The sequence below is a fragment of the Gossypium arboreum genome, chromosome 11, assembly GCF_025698485.1.
Source record: "Gossypium arboreum isolate Shixiya-1 chromosome 11, ASM2569848v2, whole genome shotgun sequence".
Classification (NCBI taxonomy): Eukaryota; Viridiplantae; Streptophyta; class Magnoliopsida; order Malvales; family Malvaceae; genus Gossypium; species Gossypium arboreum.
The window spans coordinates 120,719,698-120,734,793 of NC_069080.1; the positions used below are offsets into that span (position 1 = coordinate 120,719,698).

Sequence of the window (15,096 nt, forward strand, 5' to 3'; positions counted from 1 at the left end):
ACCCACATTTCGCTTCTTAAAATTTCCATATGATTGCCCAAATGAAACTTGGGAACGAGGATTCATATTTCTTGACTTTCCGGTTTCTTTGTGAGGGTGCATTACTCATTGGTCTTTTCTTCCAATTTCGTGTTTGATTCTACCTTTTCTTTTCCTTCATAATTCTTCACCTTGCAAGCTCGATCGACAAGTACCACCATTTCTTTTAGTTCAAGGATCCCAACAAATACCTTAATGTCTTCGTTAAGCCCGTCTTCAAATCGTCGGCACATCTTGGCTTCAGAGGAACATATTCCCCGCATACTTACTTAATCGAACAAACTCTCTTTCATATTCTCGAGACCGTCATATTACCTTGCTTCACTCAAGAAACTCTTTACATTTCGATCAATAAATCTTTCACTAATATATTTCTTCCAAACTCTTCTTGAAAGAATTCCCGTGTTACCCTCTCTTTCGGTACCACCAAATCAAAGTCTTCCACCAATTATAGGCTGAATCTCTCAACAAAGATGTAGCACATTTCAAACATTCTTCGGTGTACAAGATAATTCATCAAATACCGGATAGAATTTTCAAGCCGAACTCGCTTTCTCTGCATCATCATCAATATTTGCTCTAAATTCTTCAGCCCTTGTTTACGAATTCTATCAACGGGGTTCTGTGAAATTTTATCATATCCACTCCTTGAGGTATTGGAGGCATAGGTTGAGGAATTGGGGAGGTGGGGAGGTCGTACATTTGGGTTCGTCTGAGCGAACTCGATGTACCATGCACTCATCATTTGGAGAAAGGCTTCCCGATCCCTTTCCCTCCTCCCGACCAACAAGAGGGGTGGGTTTTCAGTCGCGCTGCTCCATCAGCCGGAGCTGGCGCATTACTCTTGACTTCATCTGCCACAATGGATCGGGATCCATTCACTATATAAAAAATTTCATTTAAAAAGGTCAAGTCGTCACACTATCACAATTCATACATATGGCATGTATAGCAAAATCAGACATACAACACGTGTCCGAGAACCGACTAAACCTGCTCGATACCACTAAATGTAACGCCCCACACCCGAGACCGTCACGAGTCGAGTATGAGGTGTTACTAAGCTTAGTTTAACATTTTAGAACTTTGAATTATTTGTTTCTACATTCACAGCTTTTAAGCTACTTGCGTCACAGTTACAAGAAAAATCATATCTCGAGTTACTGAAACTCGAAATTAATATCCGTAAATTTTTCTGAATCTAGAATCATAAAACTATCTAATAATTTTTTTAGAATTTTGGTTGGGCCAATTAGTACAGTTTATTAGTTAAAGTTACCCCTGTTTCAAGACTCGACTGGTCTGACCTCTGTTTACTACGAACCACATTTCTCTCTGTAAAAATTCATATGACTATGAGGTTTGTTTATACTAAAACTAGACTCAATAAGGATTCTGAGGATATAAAATACACCACCTAATTATATCTTTACAATTTATGGTGAATTTCTAAAATAGGAATAGGGATTCAGAAACTGCTATGACTCTGTTTCACTAAAATTAAAATATCTTCTAACATATACTTCCTTTACTTGTTTCATTTGTTTCATGTGAAACTAGACATAATAAGCTTCAATTTTATATGTATTTCACCACCAAATTCAATTTCTATGATTTTAGTAAATTTTCAAACTCGCGTTAGTATTGCTGCATGGTATTCTGCTTTATGGTAAATTTCATCCTTTTATGAGTTTTATGCACTAAGTATCTTAATAGTTTTCCTTAACATCAAACATAATCTAAACTAACCATTTTCATAATTTATCATTATCAAGCATTTCCTCAACCATTTCACAACCATACTATAAGATCATTTACACAAAATGGGTATATTGCTATACATGCCATACTTAAATTTACAAGCCATTTACCAAAAATCTTACGGATAGTGTGATGAGCCTTGACCTATCCCGACTCTCGAGTGGCTTGTCCAAAACTACAATGAGTAAGAAGGAGGAGTAAGCATAAATGCTTAGTAAGTTCATATGAAAATAATAAGTAACATAACAAACAGTTATACCAGTCAACATTAGCATACATCACTAAAACACATATCACATTTTTAATCATTCTTCATCATCTTATTACCTTATCGTGGTTGTATCAATACTCAACCCGAGGGTTAAATATATACCTGTCCAAAATATCCATTTCATATCACTTACCAATACGTCTCTTTACATCTCGAAATTTTCCTCCATTTGAGTAGAACTTTACCCGTTGAACACATCGGAATATAATTCGGATACATGGAAAGTTTGCACATAAGTGCCACATATGTAGCCAAGCTACCATGTAACCCGCCCATAACTGAACTCGGACTCAACTCAACGAGCTCGGGCATTCGCATCCATAAGTGAACTCGGACTCAACTCAACGAGTTCGGATGCCTAGTTACATCTCACGAACTCGGACTCAACTCAACGAGTTCGGACATTCGCATCCATAAGTGAACTCGGACTCAACTCAACGAGTTCGGATGCTCAACCATCCTAGTGACATGTCACTTGTATCCTAATCTATTCCTAAGGTTCAAACGGGCTTTTCCTCGAACACTTATCCTTGCCGTCTTCCGTAGAATGCCAAATCAATACTGGTAACAATTATATTTAACAAGTAGTTCACATAATTTACATATTATTTGAAATTAACCACAAAGCATACATTTCATAATAAAATTCAGCATAACACATAATTAATATCAATAACTTAAAAATAACAATTATGCTACATTATTTACACATGAACTTACCTTGGTACCAAAATACAAAGATTTTGCAATTTAGTCCACAATCTTTTCTTTTCCTCGATTGAGGTCGATTCCACGTCTTTCTTGATCTAAAATAACACATTTAGCTTATTTAATACTCACATTATCAAATTAATCCTTAACTCAAATTTTGGCAAAATTACAATTTTACCCCTAAACTTTTGCATATTTACATTTTTGCCCCTAGGCTCGGATTAAACTTTATTCCTTATTCTTATGTTTTACAACATGCTGATCACTTTTCTCTTCTATGGCAACATCAAATTCTCACTCTAACATGTACTTGTGACTATTAGGTATTTTTACCGATTAAGCCCTTTTACTCGTTTTTGCTTAAAATCGAGTAGTACAAGTTGTCTAACATAATTTAAAACTTCATATTCTATCATAAAACATCAAAATACACAAATTTCACCTATGGGTATTTTTCCAAATATAAACCCTAGGTTAAATTATTGCTAACATAAGCTTTATCGAGTTACTGAGATCTCAAAACGTAAAAATCATTAAAAGCGGGCTTGGAATCACTTACTATGGAGCTTGGAAGCTTGAAACAAACCCTAGCTATGGAGAACCCTTGAAATTTCGGCCTAATGAAGAAGATGGACAAAATTGGCTTTTAATTTTGTTTTAATTCATTTTAATAACTAAATGACCAAAATACCCTTACTACTAAACTTTCCAAAATTCCTTCCATGTCCTAATTTTGTCCATGAACTTAAAATTGGTAAAATTGCTATTTAAGACCTCCTCATTAATATTCCAAAACAATTTCATACTAAAACTTCTAGAATGCAAGTTTTGCAACTTATTCGATTTAGTCCCTACTTTCAATTTAAGCACTTTAGGCATAGAATTTCATCACGAAATTTTCACACAATCATGCAATCATATCATAAACATCAAAATCATTGTAAAATAATTATTTCTATCTCGGATTTGTGGTCACGAAACCACTATTCCGATTAAGCCCTAATTTAGGATATTACAGCTAGCCTTTTAGGTTAATATTTTATTATCAATTAAGTCACCTAACATTTGACCATTCCATGAATTAAAGCTTCATGTCTAGCCACTAATATATTTGTGGTCTATTTACTGAATAAGGACCTCTAATTTAATGTTTCATAGCCATTTAACACTTTCAGCTAGTAAAACAAATCTGTCGCACTTTATGCAATTTAGTCCTTTTTCGAAATTAAGCAAGAAATCGCCAAAATTAGTTCACCAAAATTTTCAAACATTCATATAACCATGCTATAACACATAAAATAATATTAAAATAATTTCTCCGACTTTGAATTAGTGGTTCTGAAACTACTATTCCGACTATGCCCAAAATCGGGCTGTTACACTCTCTTCTTTCTCTCTCAGTCCCTTCTCCGACCATGGCTCCAGCCATCGGCCACCATGTCGACCATCGGTCGTTGGCATAAGCACCGTCATCTATGGCGGCGGGAAGGCCAAAAGTCACCTTTTTTCTTCCCCTCAGCCTCTCGAGCGCTGATCTGCCGATCACCGGCTGAAAAATGGTAAAAGGCTCCGATCTTTCTCCTTTATATTCGGTTTTTTATATATTTATATACATATAGATTTATATTTGAAGTAGAAAAGAAAAAAAGAAAATCACCTCTTAGATTGCTATTTATTTCTTAATTTCTTTCTCTTTTTTTTGGATTAGATTGCCTGTTTTTTTTTTTTTTGTATTCAATCTTGTGTCTAAAAAAAATTACAATCGATTTGTAATGGCTTTTATAGCCATTTTACAATGTCCTTTTTAATCTATTTTTACTATTTGTTGCCACTGTTGTTTGCGTGTTTATCTTACAGGTGCAACTTGAGGGTGGTGACAAAGGCGGTGCTGACATCGGCAGAGGCTAGGGGCGACACTAGGTGGCAAGGGTTTTATCTTTTTTTGAAAATAGGTTTAGGGCTAGTTGGGCTAGGGTTTGTTTGTAATTTGGGCTATTTGGAATTTGGGCCATATTAGGCTTGTAAGGACTTTGGGACTGTTAATTTTATTATTTGGTGGGCCCGGGCAAATTGGTCTGATTACAAATATCATTGTCTTGACCATTCATCATTCCCATCATCACCACTTACCACCTTATTTGGTTTTCAGAATTTGTTCTAATCTTCCTTTTTATTTTCTTTTCACAACATTTTATATTACAACGTCTCTTCAACTTAACAAAACTATTTTTATTTGCTAAGACACAATATATATATATATATATATATAAAAGACAAAATAAAATTTTGGTACAATTATCAGTACCTTAAAAAGATAAATTAACTTTATTTTTTAATTACCTAAGATTAGGGTAAATAGTGAGAAATCGAAAATGTATAAAATTTTTAAAATTATAAAATAAATTTTATGTCCTAAAATGATAATTATGATGTTTGATGGAGTTGGTTATATGATAATAGGTCCAAAATATATTTAAAGATGGCCAATGATGTGAGTAAGAGGTGTTATAATGTGAGTTTTGCTACTCAAATCTTTAGTAATTTGGGTCTCATCTTATCAATAATATCTTTTGCAACCAAACTACAGAAAAATATCATCTTTGTAACCTTTCTTTTAACTGTCAAAAGCCAGCTACTATACAAGGGACAAAAAGGGTAAAAGAGTAATGATACTCTTTGAGAAAAATCATGTTGTGCTGACAAGGCAACCTAAGAGAGCATTTATCTTCAAACTGACGCCAGTTCACAAAATTCACTTATCTCTGGCTGAAAAATACTTCATAACGTGGAGAAAGAACAGTTACGGATATGGCTAAGACCTCGGAATCAGGAGCCTTCGTCGAGAAATTTATTCTCCAACCAACTTCTTCCTCTCAGCAACTTCCCCTTAGTGGCCTCACTTTTGCTGTTAAAGACATGTAAGTCAATTTCAATTTAATAATCTTTATTTTCTATGATTATGGTTATTGGATATAGCTCAAAGCATGCTCCTTGTTCTGATGTTCTTTAATGCTCATATACCCATTGTTTCCTCTTTGGGTCTTCAACTTTATCAATATAAAGCTTATCTGTCCAATTGTTTATGCGAGTATCTACATGTTAAAACATGGAAATAGATTTGATGTGGATGGATATGTGACTGGGTTTGGAAACCCTGACTGGAAAAGGACTCATTCAGCTGCCACATTGACCGCACCAGCTGTGCTCGATGTCTTAGAAGGAGGTGCCACTTGTGTTGGCAAGACTATCATGGATGAAATGGCATACTGGTTAGAATTTTCAAGTCCAATCTCTTTCCATATTTGCCACCTATATATGTGACTAAACTGTTCCCCTTTGCTTTTCAGTATAAATGGAGAAAACATACATTATGGCACTCCCACAAATCCATGTGCATCAGATAGAGTACCTGGAGGATCTTCCAGTGGCTCTGCTGTTGCAGTAGGCGCAGGGCTGGTCGACTTCTCCTTAGGTGCAAATTCCTTCTTTAACAAGGACTCGATTTCTTAGTTTCCTCCATAGTTTTATTTGAAGTTTGTTTCGGTCTTTTAAATAGGATCCGACACCGGAGGAAGTGTGAGAGTTCCTGCATCATATTGTGGGATTCTCGGGTTTAGGCCTTCACATGATGCCATTAGTACTTCTGGAGTTATTCCAATGGCTCAGAGTTTTGATACTGTCGGTAAGTAATGGTTGAGAGATCCTGTGTAAGTTGTCGAACTGGTCGATTTTACGAGTCATTCTTCGAACATTATTTCTAGTGTAGGATGGTTTGCTAGAGATCCTACAGTTTTAAACCGAGTTGGACGTGCTCTGCTGCATTTACCTAATGTAAACCCTGTCACACCTAGTCAGATTTTTATTCCAGAAGATTGCTTCAGTTTGTCGAGCATTCCAAGTGCTCGAACAACTGGAGTTCTCATAAAATCAATAGAGAAGCTCGTTGGAGGTAATAATCAAACTGCAAAAACTCATTTATGGTATTGAGATGGTAGAGTTTATTCAGGTCAGATGCACTTTATACATTTACCACTGCAGGTTCAATTCTAAAGCATGTAAATCTTGGAGACTATGTGAAGGAAAAAGTACCAAGTTTGCATCATTTCATGGCCAAGGGGAACGATCATGCATATAATATACCGTCATTGGCCGCCCTTTCAAGCTCGATGCGATTGCTTCAAAGGTGCAAAGCATCCTGGAACTTTTAACCGATTCAGTCAACCTGAATGCCGATCCTTAAATGGACTCCTGAACTTTGTTTTGTGTTTCATTTCATAGGTGCGAATTCAAGAAAAACCATGCCGAATGGCTCACGACGGTGAATCCTAATTTAGGCCCCCGACTATCCAAACGTATATGGGATGCCGTTAGATCACCAGAAGAAAACATCGGCATCTGCCGCTCCGTTCAGACTGAATTACGTGCTGCTCTTACGGATCTTCTTAAGGTACTTAACAACAAACTTGCCAAAAGAGCAACAAAGATTGTAATTCCTTCATAGCACTGATGTTTAGTTTCTTCAGGATGAAGGCATCCTTGTTCTTCCTACAGTTCCAGGTGATCCACCAAAGCTACAGACGGATTTGGCCTCGCTCGAAGTGTTTCGTGCTAGAGCTTTCAGCTTGCTATCCATTGCCGGAGTATCCGGATTCTGTCAGGTCCTCTTTCTCTCTCAGACACATACACACACACAAAACAGAACACAAGAAAAAGGTCCTGAAAATATCAAAATGATCATCTTCTTCTTGTTTTTTTACAGGTGAGTATTCCGTTGGGGATGCATAATAATCTGCCTGTATCAATCTCCTTGCTAGCAAAACATGGTTCAGATGCTTTTCTGCTGAATCTAGTTGAGGCTTTTTATGATACCATTCAAGAAGAAGCTGGATTTGCCGAGAAATTTACTAACTGAACTTTCATTTCTTTTCCAGTCTTTTCTCTTCTACATAATTTCTGAAGCTAGTATAAGATTCGAATAAAAAAAATTTAATATTTAATTGTTAGAATATTTGGTACTCCTTTGAGGATAACCAGTAAGAATTTGATTTTCATTTTCTCACCAACCTACAACATTTTGAAGCCCATTACACCATTAAAATTTTCAATGTGGATTTGGATTATTTTGACAAAAACAACATTTGCTGCTCTTCTTATGTTAATTAAAAAAAGTTAACTTCCCAAATCTTAAAGTTCTAATTATGCTTTTTATCCTTATACTCTTTGCACTTTGGAATCATCTACTTTTAATCACATTAGTTTAATCCTTTTACTCTCATGATATGATAATTAAAGTTCAATTGATAACACACACCATCAATGAAATCCGAATTTTATACATATGGAAGGCCACATAAACAAAAGAAAAATATTAAATATGGGATTCTAAGGTTTTTTATTTTGAACATGGAATTGTGAGAATCTTCAGCATTGTTTTAAAAAAGCAAGGTAAAAGTCGATATTTTTCTTTGCTTTTATGGTTTTCACATGACATTAAGCTGACAACTTTATCAATTTTTAAATTATTTTAAAAATGTCACATAATCCAATTTAATGAATTTTTTTTAGATATTATCAATTGAGTTTTATTGAAACAAAAGTGTAGAGGGATAAATTTATGGGATTAAAAGAAGAGGAAAAGGCAGAAATAGTGGTCCTACAAACTTTGAGATCTTGTATTTAAATCTCACTCAGATGCTTATAATAATTTATTATATTAACTAGGTTGGAACTTGTAACTTATAAAAACAAAAGGAGAAGAGGGACCATATTATAAATGTGAGAAGAGTAAAGAGACTTTGAGCAGCATTAGACCAATCTTAAAATAACAAAAAATAAAACTTAACTTGCCAAATTAAGCATTGAGAAATTCACGCGCCAGCAAGTCTCGTGGGCATGACTTTAATCTCAAGTTATAAGAACACAAGCAAACGAGCAAATAAGACAAGAATTCATTCTGGTTTGATTGGTGCGAAGAAGTGTCTTCAACTTCCTTTGCTTAGCCACCTCCTCCGCCTCCTAGGCCAACCCACGGTTGCCACCGAGCTGCCTTGTTTCCTTTTCAATATTTGCTCCAACCTGCCACACCATCACTTAACTTCCAAAGTCTCTTTTATCTTAAAAAAGAAAAGAAGTTGATTTTGGAATGTTAAGTATGACTCATATTTCAGTCAAATTTGAGAAATAATTTTCTAGTTAAACTCTGTTTATTTGTTTCAATCAAACACTGATTAGTTTAGATTATTTTATTATTATTTGACCTATGAATTTAGCCTATAAATAGACTCTTTTACAACCTTAGAAAAAACACCCATTAGATATTAGAACTCATAACACATTTAGAGAATTTTGTGTTTACGTTTTGAGGGTTCTTTGTTTTCAGGTTTTCGGGGTTTAGTTTTTTTATCTCCATCTTTTGTACTCTTCATTCTTTTGCCATTATAGTCAAATTATCTTTGCCTGTGGTTTTTTATACTCTTTGGAGGGGTTTTCCCACATTAAATTTGTGTGTTCAATTTCTCAATTTATTCCGCTATTTTTTTTACTTGTTACTTAATCGGGTCGATTCTAACAAGTGGTATCAGAGCTAATTCAATTTTCATAGATCAACCCATTCAGATATGGCAGCAACAAGGTTTGAAATTGAGAAGTTCGATGGTGAGACAAATTTCAATTTTTGGTAAATTTGGATTATGGAAATTCTAGTTCAAACTGGCTTAAAAAGGTTGTTACCGGGAAAAAACCTGAGAATCTAAATCAAATAGAATGGGAAGAGCTTGATGAAATGGCCTTGTCTGCAATCCAGTTGTGTCTCACGAATACGGTATTGCAGGAGGTATTGATGGATAAAACCTCATCTGCCTTGTGGAAAATGTTAGAAACTCTTTACGCGACTAAGTCTTTGGCTAACCGTTTAGTATTGAAACAACGTCTATTTACGTTTCGCATGAACGAAGGTGAGCTTCTTAGAGATCACATCAGTCAATTCATTACTTTTTTAAATGATTTCAAGAATGTTGAGGTTCATATTGACGATGAAGATCAGGCTATGCTATTATTGTGCTCTTTACCCCTTTCATATAAGTCTTTCAGGGAGACCTTGATTTATGGCAGAGACAGACTCTTGTTTGAAGATGTGAAGGGTCATTTGTTGAGCAGAGACAAACTCGACAATGAGTTTGGTTTGGATAGCAAGGTAGATAAGCAAGTTTTCGTTTTGGTAGCATCAAAGAAATGAGACAAAAAATGTCGCTATTGTAAAAAGTTAGGTCACATCAAAGTAGATTGTTATAAATTGTGAAATAAAAGAGTTGTTGAGAGTAACGAGGAAGATGTAGCTGGTGCTAAATTGGCCAATGAAAGCAGTGATGATTTCTTATTAGTATCAACGGGCGATAACTCCAAGCTCACGTCTAAGTAGGTCTTAGATTCGGGATGTTTTTTCCATATGTGTCCCAATAGAGAATAGTTCTCCACATACAATTTGGTTGAAGGTAGAGTTGTGCGCATGGAAAACGGTTCATCTAGTAAGGTAATTGGTATTGGTACTATTAAAATTAGGTACACGATGGGACGATTAGAACATTCTCAGATGTCAGGTATGTAACTGACTTACGAAAGAATTTCATCTCATTGAGTATTTTAGACTTGAAAAGGATGCAGAATTAATATCGAGTCGAGCGACATTAAAGTATCTCGCAAAGCTCTCGTTTTTTTAAAAGGTAAAATAACTGGCAGTCTTTATATTCTGAAAGGTTCTATAGTGACCGATGAAATCGGACGTCCCTTGTCCGTTACAGAGTCGAAGTCAACTCATTTGAAGCGGAGGCAACTTGGTCATAGGAGGGAAAAATGTATGACCGTTTCATTGAAGAGACGTTCTCTTTTAGATGCAGGTTTTGAAAAGTTAAGGCACTGTGTTCGTGAAAATCAAACCCAGGTTAGTTTTGATTTGGCAATTTACAAGTTGAAGGCTAAAATTCTTCCAGTTTCTAAGCATAGATTCGACTCAGTTAATTCCCTACATAGTTCAAGATAGATTCGTGGCAGGCTTTGGCAAAGATGGCGTTGTGGAAATATGAGTCAATGTGGAGATTTGTTAAGTATGACTCATATTTCAGTCAAATTTGAGAAATAATCTTCTAGTTAAACTTTGCCCATACTTTTTTATCCTCTTTGGATGAGTTTTCACACATTAAAAATTTATGAGTTCAATTCTCAATTTATTCAGCTAATTTTTTTTACTTGTTGCTTAATCGGGTCGATACTAACATGGAAGAAACCCAATAATCATCATCAATTAAAAATTTCAAATTCAACATTTCTTGGATTAAAGAAAAAAAAGGAGAAAGAACCGGAAAAATGGATATTACTACCAAAGCTCTGGAGAAGGTTATTCTCGCCAGTGAACATGCGGTGGTTCATAGGTATACTGCTATTGCTTCCTCCATTGATCTCTATATTGTTGTCTCTCTTCGTCTTCACTCTAGTATATATATCTCTCTTTATTTATTTATTCACATGATATGTAAGTATGTAACTATTGATCTTTTTGAGATTGTTTAAATGATGATTGTCAAACACCCTCTCGAGATCATAAAAAATTATAATTGAGTTCCCACTTTTTGCTTGTTTCTTACTTTCTTTCTATTGTTTTTCATGTAATTTGTTGGATGATGACTGATGAGGGGATCTTCCTTGACTTTATTTTATTTCATTTCATTGCGTTTGATTTTGTTCCATAGAGAATAAAGATCCAATAAGACTTTAGCTCGAGGATGTTGGATTAGACTTTTCATGGCCAATCAAAAGAATCAAAGAAGTGTTATCTCACTTGGGTTCTCCATTTTCTTCGATACCTATATTATGCTCATTGGAAACTATTAAATCGATTGCTGCTCTAGTTGATGAGCAAAGTTTCCTTGAGACAATGATTTGTCTTGATTCAGGTGTTTGTGCATTTCTTTGGCTCTACACCTCTATTTTCTTCGACACCTATATTATGCTCATTGGAAACTGTTAAATCTATTACTTCTCTAGTTGATGAGCAAAGTTTCCCTGAGACAAGGATTGGTCTTGCTTCAGGTGTTTGTGCATTTCTTTGGCTCTACACCTCTATCCTAGGGTATGTATGTTGTTTGATGTTTCGATGTAAGTTTGATGTTTCAATGTAACTCTTTTTCATGTTGAGTATCAATGGTCTAGTTATGGACTCAGTGACTGTATGAGTTAGGTTTAAGCCAGGTACAGTTATTGTAACTTCTGAGCTTCCATTAGGTGCTGCTCTTGGCTCATCAGTTGCATATTGTGTTGCGCTTTCAGCAGATCTACCAGCTTTTTCTGATTCTATGAAATTGGATATGAGCCAAAAAGAGTGGTTGATGTTAAAGAAAACTGGTGTTGGAAATGGTGAATAAATGGGCTTTTGAATAGGAGAAGATAATTTATGGGAAACCCTTTGGTGTTGACAACTCAGTTAGCACATTTGGTATCTAACTTGGTAAGCATCATTGTTTATTTTTTATCAATATCTACGTGATTGATTAATTTCTCTTTTTCATGGGACAGGCAACGTGATAAGATACAAGTGAGGTAGTATGACTGGTATCGATTCCAACATGCCATTGAGAATGCTGATTACCAACATAAAAGTTGGGAGAGATACAAATGCATTGGTTGCCAATGTTTCAGCAAGGAAATCAAGGCATCCTGATGCCTTGTGTTATGTGTTATTGAATCTATTAGCAAGGAATGGTCTACGATTATCCAGTCACATACTATAGATGATTTATCTGTAACTGCAAATGAAGAAAGGCTAAGAGAGTTAATGGAAACGAATCAGGGTTTGTTCCTATCTATAGGTGTTACCCATGCATCTAAAGAAACTATTCTTCAAATAGTAATGAAGTATAAACTAGCTTCCAAGTTGACAGGAGCTGGTGGTGGAGGTTGTGTGCTTACTTTTACCTAATTGTATCCTCGTTCTAGTTCTCTTTAATTTGCTTATATATACCTGTGCCATTTATGTTTCAATTAGAAAATGCTCGTTTGTGTTTCTACTGGTGATTTCTGTAAACCATTATTACACTTCGATCATATATTTTGCTCCTTAATTTATAATTTATTGAATCTCGTATGAATTCACTTATTCCCTTTGACAACATGAACTAGAGCTACCAGGAGTAATTGTGGATGTTCAAATTTCTTTTGATGGATGTTCCTGATTTCCTTCCCCATATTTGAAAATCGCAGTTAGATTTTCCTCCGAATAACAACATGAAGACTGTGTTATAACTACTTCTGTTTATATTTATTTTCTGTACTGTGCTATATATCCAAAATGAAGCAAACAACTGCTGCAGAAAACAACACTGCTATAGCTGCTTCCATTCTCCTAGGTAACATTAGTCCGTTGTTTTGAATTTGAGTTCACTGTAATCTTTTGGCCTCATGCTAAAGACCTATATTTAAGTTTTCTTTTCCTGCAAGGTACCATATGAAGATTGTGTATGTTAAATGCGTGCTTATACCATTCTAACAGAAACAAAACTATGCAAATTTGCATTTGTTTTTGTTATCTTTCTATTCCATTAAGCATCAATGGTTACTTTCCTTTGAAAAACTCACTCGCACTGATCGTGACCTATGTTTTTTTGCATTAGCAGCTTTGGCTTTACAATGCTGCATCCTATTAAGTTAGCTTTGTAGTCAAATCTTTATGGAAAAGCCTTGTATCCAGTATGTACTCAAAAACTTTTGCTACAGACTTACAAATGCATAGTGAAAATTGAAGGCAAATCACTAGGTATAATTATATAAACATTTGATCTTATTTGATAAGGGTCCTGGTTTATTCCCTTATTATTTCTTAGAGATCCTAATGACCAAAAAGTGTTTTTCTACATAATAAAAACAACCCCAACATTCATCGTTCTAAGCATACGTTCCATCTCTAACTTGCATATCAAGCATTCACTATGTCGCTGTCATCAGATGGAGGACTTGACCAGTTATGTAGGAAGAGCAAACATTACAGGCATGGAACACATAGCAGGGTGCAACTTCAATAAGATGGTTAGCTTTCTTCATCGGTACATCGTTTCCAAACTGGGCAATCTTCTTGTTGGAACATTGGCAGCAACTAAGCATGAAAACAAATTTGAATCTGCTAAGAAGCTAAATCAAAACCGAAGTAAAAAATAGAGTTTGAACAACAAGATTGAAGGAAAATTAATTTATTTCATTGATAAATTCAAAATATATGTAAGTTACAAATCAAATTTGACAGTTACCTAATAGCATAACTGCTCCCGCTAATACAAACTTGAATTACACACAAAAGCAAGCTGACATATCAGCTACTACATCAATTTCAAGTCAAATTCTAATCCTATTAACTTTGAGTACATATTACAAAGAAACTAGACTAAGTTATATAGGAACAAAGTGGACAAAATGGATCAAACTAGTTGCTGCACTCGATTCTGCTCCATTGCTGGTTTGCTTGGTGAGCTGCTGGTCACATGTTGCATTGCAGGCCAATGCTCAACACTCCTCCTTGGACTGTATGCAACATACACCAATTTTTTTGTTAGAATTTTAAACCTTGTAGCATCGAGTGGCTTGGTCAAAATATTAGCCAATTGATTTTCTGAGCTACAATGAATAAGATTGACTTCCTTTGATTGCTCGGCTTCTCGAACAAAGTGAAACTTGATTTTAAAATGTTTAGTCTTACCATGAAAGACTGGATTTTTAGCTATAGCAACTGTTGATTGGTTGTAAACCATGATTGTTATTGCTTCAACCTGATTTTCATTCAAGTCACATAGCAACTTTCTAAGCCAAATGGCTTGATTCACAGCTGCTGTGGCAGTAATATATTCTGCTTCAGCTGTAGACTGAGCAGCATTTTGTTGCGTCTTGGATCTCCAGCAAAAAACTCCTAAGCCAAGGGTAAAGAAGTAACCTGAGGTGCTCTTCATGTCATCAACAGACCCAGCCCAATCGTTGTTAGAGTATCTAGCCAGCTTAAGCTCCTTTTCCTTCTTAAACATGACTCCATAGCTCAAGGTTCCCTTGATGTATTTGAGGATTCTTTTAGCTGCCTTAAAGTGAACCACATTACAGCAGTGCATGAATCTCGATAGAAGACTAACACCAAACATAATATCAAGCCTGGTTGCTGTTAAGTAGAGCAAGCAACCTACTAGGCTTCGATATTCTTTTTTATCAATCATTTCTTCACTTTCAATACTAAACAACTTCTCCCCTTGTGCCACTGGTGTGCTAACTGATTTATAGTTGGTCATACAAAA

The 15,096-nt window shown here is 35.3% G+C and overlaps 2 protein-coding genes across 3 annotated transcripts; both read left to right on the forward strand.

Annotated features, from left to right (window-relative positions):
• Positions 1–5,449: 5,449 nt before the first annotated feature.
• Positions 5,450–7,917, forward strand: LOC108471093 (amidase 1-like). 2 transcript variants are annotated; one of them, XM_017772676.2, is made up of 9 exons: positions 5,450–5,700; positions 5,872–6,051; positions 6,130–6,254; positions 6,339–6,464; positions 6,549–6,731; positions 6,821–6,965; positions 7,061–7,229; positions 7,306–7,440; positions 7,542–7,917. In XM_017772676.2, the coding sequence occupies exons 1-9, from the start codon at positions 5,591–5,593 to the stop codon at positions 7,692–7,694; spliced, it is 1,326 nt and encodes a 441-aa protein (XP_017628165.1). In that variant the 5' UTR covers positions 5,450–5,590; the 3' UTR covers positions 7,695–7,917. The 2 variants fall into 2 exon arrangements, with proteins under 2 accessions (XP_017628165.1, XP_017628166.1); XM_017772677.2 differs by having other exon boundaries at positions 5,453–5,700; positions 5,899–6,051.
• Positions 7,918–11,140: 3,223 nt separating this feature from the next.
• On the forward strand, positions 11,141–12,749 carry LOC108471560 (mevalonate kinase). Its single transcript, XM_017773161.1, is given in 7 exon segments — positions 11,141–11,267; positions 11,524–11,694; positions 11,819–11,903; positions 12,012–12,176; positions 12,178–12,266; positions 12,347–12,505; positions 12,508–12,749. Coding segments are annotated over 7 exon segments (1,038 nt in total).
• Positions 12,750–15,096: the final 2,347 nt, after the last annotated feature.

Excerpts from the sequence above, each read along its gene's own strand:
- LOC108471093 (XM_017772676.2), top strand. The coding sequence starts at position 5,591 with ATGGCTAAGACCTCGGAATCAGGAGCCTTCGTCGAGAAATTTATTCTC. Across the intron at positions 6,966-7,060 it reads TCGATGCGATTGCTTCAAAG|GTGCGAATTCAAGAAAAACC; the intron begins GTGCAAAGCATC and ends TTCATTTCATAG. Across the intron at positions 7,441-7,541 it reads GAGTATCCGGATTCTGTCAG|GTGAGTATTCCGTTGGGGAT; the intron begins GTCCTCTTTCTC and ends GTTTTTTTACAG.